General features: G+C 40.1%; 1 protein-coding gene across 1 annotated transcript in view; it reads right to left on the bottom strand.

The window, feature by feature from the left end:
- The window catches only part of LOC107699612 (neurexin-2-like), a gene marked incomplete at its 3' end in the record, with an annotated part of 357,587 nt that overhangs the window by 243,664 nt on the left and 102,431 nt on the right, over window positions 1–11,492 (bottom strand). Inside the window, exon 6 of the mRNA XM_016500932.1 lies at window positions 10,048–10,077. Within this exon, the coding sequence (XP_016356418.1) occupies window positions 10,048–10,077 (30 nt within the window). The remainder of the gene's footprint in view (window positions 1–10,047; window positions 10,078–11,492) is intronic.

An 11,492-nucleotide genomic window follows, 5' to 3' on the forward strand; every position in this document is an offset into this window, starting at 1 on the left:
TTCAGCAGCTCTATACGTTGCCCATCATTTGATCAGATCTGCTCTGGATCGTGCCGCTGTTGTCCCGCCGTGATATTTACCATGTGATGGTGGCATTTGCCGGCGTCTCTCATTAAAGCCTCACCTGAGCGAGCGATCGCGCCGTTAGCAGCTCCGGCTGGGTTCAGACACCGGTCTAATGGCATCGCATTCGCTCCATTAAACACCACACACGCTCCGACGAGCACAAAAACACCTCCGTCCTGCTGCAGAAACTACAGACCTCCTGATTAATTCAGCCTCTCTGTCTAACGCACTTTTATGTGCCTCATTAGTTAAACACACATTTATGTTTCAGAGGATCTCAGAAAGCAGAACAAAGGGAAAGTGCGCCGGTCGCTCTCGTTTTAACAGTTCAGTCCAAAGTGTCGGCGTAAGCGAGATCTAACGACCGTCTGGCGTTCGGAGGAAACGTCTCGGCACTTTGTGGCTCACACGTATAATTGTTCTTTTAATGGCTTAAGTAGAGAGATTATTCACTCAATTTAACGGCTGGTGTGTGTTTCTGTGAGCGACCCGCTGGTCAAACAGGTACTGAAGCCTCCTCGTGGAGAAACTCTCACTGCGGACTCCATCAGGAATGATACTGAAACTCTTCCTGTACAGGGTTACTTTTAAGATGTATTCCGTTACAGTTACAAATTACTTCATTAAAAAAGTATTGAGTAACGTAATCCAAGTACCACACTATGAAAGTAATGTAATCTGATTACTTTTGGATTACTTCAAGTTACATATGTAAATAAGTCAAAAAAGCAATATCTAAGTACTTTTATTTAAGTATGACTTTAAAATTAAAACTAATTAAAAGTATAGTAAAAACTATTTGAAACTATTAAAAATCGTGTCTTGTTTCACCATATTACAGCCCGTATATTTATATAAAAGGCTATGCAGACATCTAGTGGCTATACAGTTTAGTATTACAGTTTTTTTTTTTATTTTTTTTATTTAACATGTACAAGTAAAAATAAATATAGTTTTTAGAGAACATTAAAACATTTACATCATATACATATTAGTCTATTTTAAAATAAGCCTACATGTCGAAATGCAATGATCTTTCTGTATTTAATTGACTGATCCGGGGTGTGGGGACTCTCGTGTTAATTTCCAGCTCATTTTCCACTGGAACACTTGCAACTGCACTCACGCACACCATGGAATTTTAAATCCCTAACAAACACTAAATTTTAGCTAACATGATGATTTCCATGCTAGTCGGACTCGTACCTGCAAATGTTGAAGTTGGTTGAGTAGCCTTTGTTAAAGCAAGAGTCTTCATGCATAGTTTACGCTGAACAACTATGTTATTTCCTTTATCCTCTTTGAAAACAAATAACTGTGACATTTCCAGACATGAAAACATTTTTCCCAGCAGGAAGCATCGTGATTAATTAACTGTAGCAGCGTCTCATCCCGCGTTTGAGGAGAATAACTGTAGATGGGTGTTATTTGCGCACGCACCAGCAGACGGCTCACGTGAGTCAACATGTGTCAACAGGACCAGGAACTATGCAGCGCTAAATATATAGCGTTATGTCAAAATACTCATTTAATTTTAAATTAAACAAATGTAATCCCGATAGTATTCCCACTTTTTACAACATGTAACTGTAATCTGAATACTTTGTGTTTTGATGTAACTGTAACGGATTACAGTTACTAGATTTTTGTATCCTGATTACGTAACGCCGTTACATGTATTCCGTTACTCCCCAACCCTGCTCCTGTATCATAGTGTGTGTACACGTGCATTATAAGGTCAGAACGTCCAGAATTAGAATGGGTTGCATTTACTGTGATACTCCAACAGAACACAAACGTGCCTTTTGAGCTTCATTAATATAGAAAAGCTTTACAGAAATGCATCAGTGCCTTTGATCCTCCAGTGAACGAGTCAAAGGTGAGTTGCACTCGTGTGAACGTCTCGCTCGGGTGTGCCGTTCATATTACAGTCATCACTTCACCCGCACACCAGGAATTTCATCAGTATATCTGCTTTTGCTTTTCTTTTTACAGGTTATCACAAAAATGATTGCATTCAGCTATATTTGTTACCAAATAAATACATATAAAGAGACAGAGGCACAAAATCATTTTCTCAGGCTTTCACTATGACCTGCCCGAATCGATCTTCTAGAAACAGCTAAAGACACATCTCTTCCATCTACACTAGTACTCTCTATTCTATTTCGATTATATCTACTTTGTATTATTTGTATTTATTATTTTAAAAAATCCCTTGCTATGTGTGCTGCGTTAGACTAACCGAGACTTGTCACAACACTTACATGTCGCTCTTTTGTCGGTTTGATTGCTTCTGTTGTCCTTTGGATAATAAAAGCATCTGTTAAATGACTAAATGTAAATGTAAATAAATAAATGACTGATTGATTGACTGTGCCCCCAAACAAATCTGGCAGTGAAGAGGCCAAACAGGAAGTGAGGTCATATCTTGTTCAAATGTTGAATCACGTATCAGTTCATGACGTTCTCCGTGGAGTTTCATCTTCTGATCAATGTTGTAAAACGGTCACATTTGTTGAATGAGTGACAGTTAATAAATGATGAGCCGTCTGTATTAAAAACAATACTTTACATGGCTTGACTGCTGTTAAAGCGCCGTTTGGGCTTCATTTATAGAGAAAAGATCTATTAAGAAGGTCGTTCTCCATCATTTGCTGATGTGTGAGACTCTTCATTACCTGGATGACTAATTTCTGAAGTTCAGACACATATCTGCATCGTTTTCAGACTCATCATCACGTCAAAATATCAAAACATAAGTGTGCTAATGTTTAAGCTGTACATGTTTAATGAGTGTGAAATACATGTTCATACAGTATATAGCATCTACACATGAACGCTGTCACGGAGAGCCTGAGATGAAGAGAGAATATTCAGCCGTTATTAATGTACGTGTGACCAATTAATTGCAGACACTGATAAGAATCTCGCTCGTTGATGAAGATAATGAATTGATGAAAGCTGTAATCTTCAGTTTTTATAATAACATGCTGAAGAATGATTTTCTCTGCGCTATTCTGTATGGCAGTGTGTGATTAAATGTGGATTGTTCAACACTAATGAGAAATGAACACTGTAAACATGAGCTCGTATGTAATCATTTAATACATAAACATGACTAATGTTACACAGGATCATATGTGCACACGTGTGTGATCTCAGACTCCATCTCATGTTTCTCTCATCACTGTCTATCTGTCTCGCTGTGTGTGTGTGTGTGTGCGTGCGAGCGTGAGTGAGTGTGTGTGTGTGTGTGTGTGTGTGTGTGTGTGGAGTGAGTGAGTGAGTGAGTGCGTGCGTGCGTGTGTGTGTGAGTGTAATGAATGTGTCTGTGAGGACAAACAGAGGTCACTAATTATTCAGTCTATATTTTGCCTCGTTAGCAGGTTGATTATTCATCATTTCACCTGCACACCAGAAGTTCATTCATCCATAAGACTTCCTGGGGCTCAAACAGCAGATCAGCAACACCAAGGTCATGGGTTTGATTCCCAGGGAATAATGCCTGAGCTGATAACGTGTTTGAATGCAATGTAAGTCGCTTTGGATTAAAGTGTCTGTTAAATGCATTCAATCTAAATAAATCTGATTTTGCTTTTCTTCCTACACAATTTCTTAAAATCTCACTGTCCTGAACACTATATTGAAAATAAAAAAAGTTGCATTTGCCAGAAACTTTTATCCAAAGCAACCTACATTGCATTTAAGGTATATATATATATATATACAGTGGGTACGGAAAGTATTCAGACCCCCTTCAATTTTTCACTCTTACACACAGACAGACACACACACATTACTGCACACACACAGACACACACACACACATTACTGCACACACACACACAGACACACATTACTGCACACACACACACTCTCACACAGACACACACACACACTCACACAGACACACAGCGGCAGAGAATTGTGAATGCAGGTGCTTAGATCTTTGACAGGAGGAGCTTGGCAATTACTAATAATAGCCTAGTAAATATGAACAAAATAAGTTATTTATTTTTTATATGAGTAATAAAATTAATATGGGGCAAACTTGCCCACTTGATTTTTTATATTTGTATTACATGATTATTTGACTCGTCACACTTCAATAGGGTATATGTCGAACGTCACCTGACCAAACCCGGAAAACAGGTTTCATCGCTTCCACTTGTCGGAGAACCTTTAACAACTGTATTAAATAATAGCGATATCTATGGACTTTTAAGATAATCAGTTAAACTAGCTAGCTATTTTTATTGTTGACGCTTTATTAATTTTTTATATCTAACTGTTAGTGAAAAGAATAAAAATAAACTTTTAGATATCCGTCCACATATGTGATGGACATTGGTTATGATAATCTTTGGTATCTATTTTGAAGGCATCTTGAGGAGAACTGCTTCATATTTAATGAAGCAAACGCTGTTAACCCGGTTAACAGAATACGGAAGTATGTTGTGCATACCACCCATTACAATTTCTCATTGTATAAAATTACGTAGATCAGTCAGTTCCCAAAGATTGTTTGCATAAGCCTAGACATTCACTGAACAAGTATTTCACACCAAGTGTTTATGCGGAGTGTGGAAGCTAAAATACTAAAATATTAGCGCTTATGACATGGAGGCACCCGTGCGGTCTCTGGCATTTTTTTTCCTGCGGAAAGTGCTTAAAATACTCCTTTATTTTTGGTCATACACATAAGACTAACAGGCTTCATCATTCGCTTTTATTTGTGTGCAGAGTACACTGACAATAATACCAAAACGTTATGCTTTTGTAAAATAGAGAAAATAAACAGGATGCACTTTCTGCCGTCCCGGTCTCCGTGAACTGACGCGTCACAAGAATCAGCTACTTGCCTCACAGACATAAGAAATAAATCTATAGGAAGCTTGAAATGTCAACTATTTAATGAACCAATTTAAATTATACATTATAATGCGGCGGTGGCGAATCATCGTCGGCAACTTCATCTTTGCAGCCGACACTGATATGACTCAAAAAGCAGTTTACTAATACATCATTAAAACTTCTTCTTTTTCCCCGACACATTCATAATCTTTTGCCGGTGCTTTGCAGGATGCTTTATGCGCGAGCTTAAGCGTGGAATAGGCTGAATTATGCCTAGGCCTATATATTAAAGTATGGTTTAGTAGGCCATTATATTAATTTTATATAAACGTGTGACTAGTTGACTAGAAAAATTGTTAGATGAGATCTAATTAATTGGCACAAGGTACCACTCCATAACGCTCCCATTAGGGAATCATATCTGTGCTGATATACAGCCATATCTCACGGCTACGAGTGTGATGTTGCATTAAACAACAGTTCGACGGCACGAGTGTGTAAACATATAAGAAACAATAATGGAGTGTCTTTAAAAACCCTCTTTTGTGCAGAACTACTTCCTTCTGCCATAGATTCAGATCTCAGTTTGTCAGTGTAACATCTGAGCTCAAGATCTGTTACTAATTCGAGAACGTCACTTTAGAACTTTAGTAACGAAGGAACGTTGAGTCGCTTCATTGAAAGCTCACTGTATTATGTGGAGTATGATGAGAGAGAGATGGACAGAGAGTGTGATTACCTGCATCTGATACCGCATTCATTCTTCAGCTCAATCTCATATTCACAATAAAACATTAGTATTAATGTCCGCTGAGGAAAGCGATATCTTTGTCGTACTATCTTTCATCTGTTGAGGGTGATTTCTGATGACAGTGCTGCTCACTGTATTTGTTAACTGCGTCTTACAAGCTGTTGTTGAAAGTAAAAAGAACTCCCTTGTTTAGAACCCTGTTTCAGTCTCTTTCAATATAAAAGTCTTTACTGCGGACTCACTCAGAAAAACAGTCTCTTGTCGCCATCTAATGGAGGAATAATGTCACTAAAATCACCATCACGAACACACACACACCATTTCCCAATACTAAATACTACTATGTATATAAAATATTATTTATTGAATAATTATATTTAATAAACAACAACAACAGCCATCATAAAAGTTGCTGCACTCTGATATACAGCATTAAGTTATAGAGCTATGAGATTTTGCCCTCACCCAATACTATTTGCTCTGGAACCAATAATAGATTAATGAGAGCAAAGACTGCTTGTTAGATTTACCCAAAACAAATTATAGCTCATGTTTAACCACTATAGAGACATCAGAGCCAGCGGTGATTTCCAGAAGATCTGGCTGCGGGTGAGGCTGCTCTCGGCGGGTTCATGAGCGATGAACGGCCGCTGACGCCCTGAAGCTCACATCTCCCAAAACATTGAAGCTAATGTTCAAATAGACGTTATCTTTATTAACAACACGCATATTTGAAGTCTAAACAGGTACATTCTCGCCTAAAAAAACTCTTAAAACTACTTTCTGTGACACAAAAACAGTATTATTTATAACATTATAGTGGATTTGGGCGTCCGCCATAACACTCGCTGTGAGAAATACTGCAAGCGGAGTGATACAAACGGTGAAGCGGTTGGAGGAGTTCTGTTATCACTCTGTTATCAGCCAGTCAGATAGAAATTAATATATTATGCATGTATACACACATCAGTACAAACTTTTTTTTTTTTGTATTTTATTGTGATTTTCATTTTTTTATTAATCATATATGTGATTACTTTGTCATATAGCACAACAGACTGTATACTTATTTTTATTTTTTTTTATTTACCTTTATTTAACCAGGAAGAACGTCTCAGGTTACTTATGTAACCATGGTTCCCTCAGTAGGGAATGAGACACTGCGTCCTCTAGGGGTCGCTATGGGGAACGCCTCGTCGTGACCCGTGTCTGAAGCATACATTGAAAAAACCCCAACTCGTTGGCCGGCGACAGCCGTGACGTCACTACCGGTGCGACTATAGTATAAATAGGTGCTGGGAGCACACATCATTCACTTCTTCGTCTGAAGCTTGCGTCCGCAGCATGGCAAGAAACCTAGAGGACGCAGTGTCTCGTTCCCTACTCAGGGAACCATGGTTACATAAGTAACCTGAGACGTTCCCTTTCATGGGAACTTCGAACTGCGTCCTCTAGGGGTCGCTATGGGGAACGGTATACCCACGCCACCATGCTGAGGGGAGTGCATGCCAGAACCATGGCGAGCACTAAGTACCAACTCTACCATATTGCTATGGGAGTTGCCCCTGGGACGTTAGACGGCTGTCAGTGACGTTATTCCCTACGGCCAAAGGCCTAGGCTACATACCCCAAAATACTTACCTGTTAGGGCCAGACTCCTGGGCCCGGGGTAGAGCTCAAGGCTTGGAATCAGGAATAGATTCCTTTAAGGGAATACGACTGTGATGAGTGGGGGCGGGGCCGAGAGCTGTGGGAACGGAGTGAGGCCGGTGGAGTAATTGATAATGAGCGACACCTGCACCACTCACCGGTCTCGAGTCTCACGGAGGACGAATCCTTTAAAATAAACCACAATCAATAACACATCAGGCAGAACATCTACAGCCAGATGTGACTGCCTCCAAGTCTGTTAACATCCTCTTAAAAGCGACCAATAAGACCAGCGTATTAATTTAGTGATTAAATCACAGCCTTTGATTGGATAATCATGATTTGATATGCTCCATTTGTTTAATGGTTACATTTCAATTAATTATTACATTTTCAACAACTCAACCTCATTTTGGAAATCCTGCTTTAATATCTATAATAATATTTCCATGAGCTATATCAATATTTAGTGATCTCAGCCCAAATTCTTCACTGAAAGAGAAATATGATTTAACACAGTGTGTTACGCTTGTGTGAGGATGCAGAGACTGATGTGTGTGTGTGTGTGTGTGTGTGTGTGTGTGTGTGTGAGAGAGTGTGTGCGTGCGTGTGTGTGTGTGTGTGAGAGTGTGTGCGTGCGTGTGTGAGTGTGCATAAGTGTGTGCACTCACTCACACACTCACACACACACTATTGATGTGTGGTGTGGATGGTCAGAGACGGTGTGAAGCGTCTCTCAGGATGTCTGGAGATGCGCGGTGCTCGTGTTTAATGCGTCTGACTGCAAACACATCACAGCTCACAGATGCTGCCTTCATGAGGACCAACTGATGTCATGAATATGAATGACTGTCTTAAGAGCAGATTATGTGAAGAGGGACCCTCCGAACACGCGTTAGTCGTCTGGGTGCGTTCAGGACGGTCTGCGTGAGCCGCTGGTGTCGGTGTGAATACAGTAGGTCAGCGCTGACCAGAATAACAATCCTCTCCTCAAATGGGACAGGCAGAGGGCAGACACGGGTAACAGGACTAATGCACACGTTACTATTCCTCCAGACGCCTAATCTGGAGACGCACGGCTCGAACACGAGAGCGAGAGCTGCATCGCGACGGGCTCGTTTCCTAAAGGACGTCTGAGGGACTTTATTAACAAAGAGGATCTGTGATGTATTTTTCTGCTAAATAAGTTGCATGTGACAATAAGTCACAGTGTGCTAATAAGTCACATCTGCGAATAAATCACTTTATGCTATTACATTCAGAAATAATGTTGGTAAATAAAACAAAAGGTTTTATAAATATGTATTTTATGTATTTTATTTATAGCATGTTTTGTGTGCTTTTTATTTGCTTAGTGTAAGTTTCAGCATGTTTCAAACAATAAAAACGTGACATATTCTGGAAAATACAGTATAATAATGACAGGAAGGGAGGATTACTGTGGTCCGTTTGTGTCTTTTCTGTTTTGGGTTGGATGGGACGCCAGCAGCACCAGACATCAGCTCTAAATCAATCATTAAAGTGCAGCTAACCACGTAACAACAAACATAGCTTTAGTTACATGCGTCAAAACTATTGCTGAATGACTGTACAAAAATTAATAAATACACGGCAGTCACAGACATTCCTATCCGGATTAGATTTCCCAGAGGAGAAAAACTGGAGATTTTATTTCTGATTTCTTTGAGAGATGTCTGTGAAACAAATGAATCTCCAGGGAAAACTAGTCCAGTCAAAAAAGAGCTGAACACGGAGAGCACTTCTACTGCTTTATACACACGGACCAACACAAAAGACACAACTGAGGGAAACACACAGTCACCAGTGTGAGATTAGTTAAATAACGAATACCTTAGAGCTTAAAACCAATGAAAGCAGGTTTAACAGTGTGACGGATGAACAGACACAACTCAACACAGCATCCACAGAAGAACTGGACTATCTGTGTGCACATGAGAGCACAACTTCACACACATGATAGAGACATCTGCAATCACCAACATTATGGAGCCCTAACTAGTCCTCATGAAGAGCAGTCATCAAACAGCATCTGAAAGGATTTTGTCATCATGCACTCTGCCTCATGTCGTTCAGACCTGTGTGACTTTCAGAAACAAAGACGTTTTCAAAAACGTTGGGAGCCAAACAACTTTGGACCCCATTGACTTTCACTGTATTGACAAAAACACTACAACACTTCTTAAACTATCTTTTGTTTTGCGGAGGAAAGTCACACAGGTTTGACATGAGGTGAGTAAATAATGAGAGAATGATGATTTTAGTTAAACAGACAAAAAGCAGTACTGAGAGCTGGTCAAGTCAAAAAACAGACACATTGCATCAGAAAAACCATTAAAACAAACATTGATTCATTCAGTGCTGAGGGTCATACTGGCATAGAGCAGATCTGAGGCTACCTGAACGTAATTAACAGCGTGAGTGATTGCCAAACAATGAGAATGACCACAGAATGAGACTCTGTGCATTCTGAACACAAACACACCCTTCATCTGTCAGTGACATTAGACAGCAGCATTTCAACCCCAGCATCGAGAGCAGAAGAGCGTTACCTGTGTCCGGGAGGTCAGAGGTCAGTCTTCAGGACACACAGTGTGGAAATACAGCAACACAGTACGATGGGGAGATGGGACAGTGTTTGGAGGGAGAGAGACGGACAGATCTGATTCACTAAATAAAAGAATGGAAAACCGAATGAACCATACCTTGGCTGTTTAACGTCAGGTGCGCCAGACCTTGAAGGAAAGAACAGAAACAAAAGAAAGAAATGAAAAAAGAAGAAGGTCATAAAAAGGCACGGGAAGAAAGCAAGCATTGTCACAAGGTTGGACTGCAGTTTGTGACAGACATCCCGGGGCACGCTCGGATGTCAAAGGTCAACTCAAAGCAAGAAGGGGAAAGAAAGAAGAGAGAGAAAATAAAGGCTGAAAAAACGAACGAGTGAACGCTTCTTGAGTGAGGTGGGGATTGGGAAAAAAAGCATTTAATTCGGTGCAACCCCCGAAGGCCATTGCTCACTCAAATGCTTTTATTCCCCTCAGGTCGTATGGAAACACACACACACACACACAACTGTTTGGCAGAGTTGAAGAGTGTCTCATCTACAGCACTCCACGACACAACACACACTTCTGTCAGAACAGAAACACCTCGCGCAACATCTGTTATCTGTATAGCAGACAAACTCTGGTCTAACCGCTGGACTGCTCAGGGCATGAGTAAAGATCTCACCGTACTTCCCCAGCTGATCTATGACGTGAACAACTGCAAACATGTTTGGTATTTCTGAAATCTTATGTTCAAATATGCAAGTGAACTGGATGAAGCCCGGTTCAAAATTCTTCTGATTTTGTTGTCATATTAAAGGTTTTTCCAGAGGGGATTCTGGATTTCTCTCTTCATCACTCCATAAATCAGAAAATACTGTCAACAGACAGAAAGCAGACACATTTTCAACATGTTTTTAGGAGTAAAATGTTGTATACAGGTGCATCTCAATAAATTAGAATGTCATGGAAAAGTTCATTTATTTCAGTAATTCAACTCAAATTGTGAAACTCGTGTATTAAATAAATTCAATGCACACAGACTGAAGTAGTTTAAGTCTTTGGTTCTTTTAATTGTGATGATTTTGGCTCACATTTAACAAAAACCCACCAATTCACTATCTCAACAAATTAGAATACTTCATAAGACCATTAAAAAAAAACATTTTTAGTGAATTGTTGGCCTTCTGGAAAGTATGTTCATTTACTGTACATGTACTCAATACTTGGTAGGGGCTCCTTTTGCTTTAATTACTGCCTCAATTCGGCGTGGCATGGAGGTGATCAGTTTGTGGCACTGCTGAGGTGGTATGGAAGCCCAGGTTTCTTTGACAGTGGCCTTCAGCTCATCTGCATTTTTTGGTCTCGTTTCTCATTTTCCTCTTGACAATACCCCATAGATTCTCTATGGGGTTCAGGTCTGGTGAGTTTGCTGGCCAGTCAAGCACACCAACACCATGGTCATTTAACCAACTTTTGGTGCTTTTGGCAGTGTGGGCAGGTGCCAAATCCTGCTGGAAAATGAAATCAGCATCTTCAAAAAGCTGGTCAGCAGAAGGAAGCATGAAGTGCTCCAAAATTTCTTGGTAAACGGGTGCAGTGAC

Source organism: Sinocyclocheilus anshuiensis, unplaced genomic scaffold, assembly GCF_001515605.1.
Source record: "Sinocyclocheilus anshuiensis isolate Anshui unplaced genomic scaffold, SAMN03320099.WGS_v1.1 scaffold350, whole genome shotgun sequence".
Classification (NCBI taxonomy): domain Eukaryota; kingdom Metazoa; phylum Chordata; class Actinopteri; order Cypriniformes; family Cyprinidae; genus Sinocyclocheilus; species Sinocyclocheilus anshuiensis.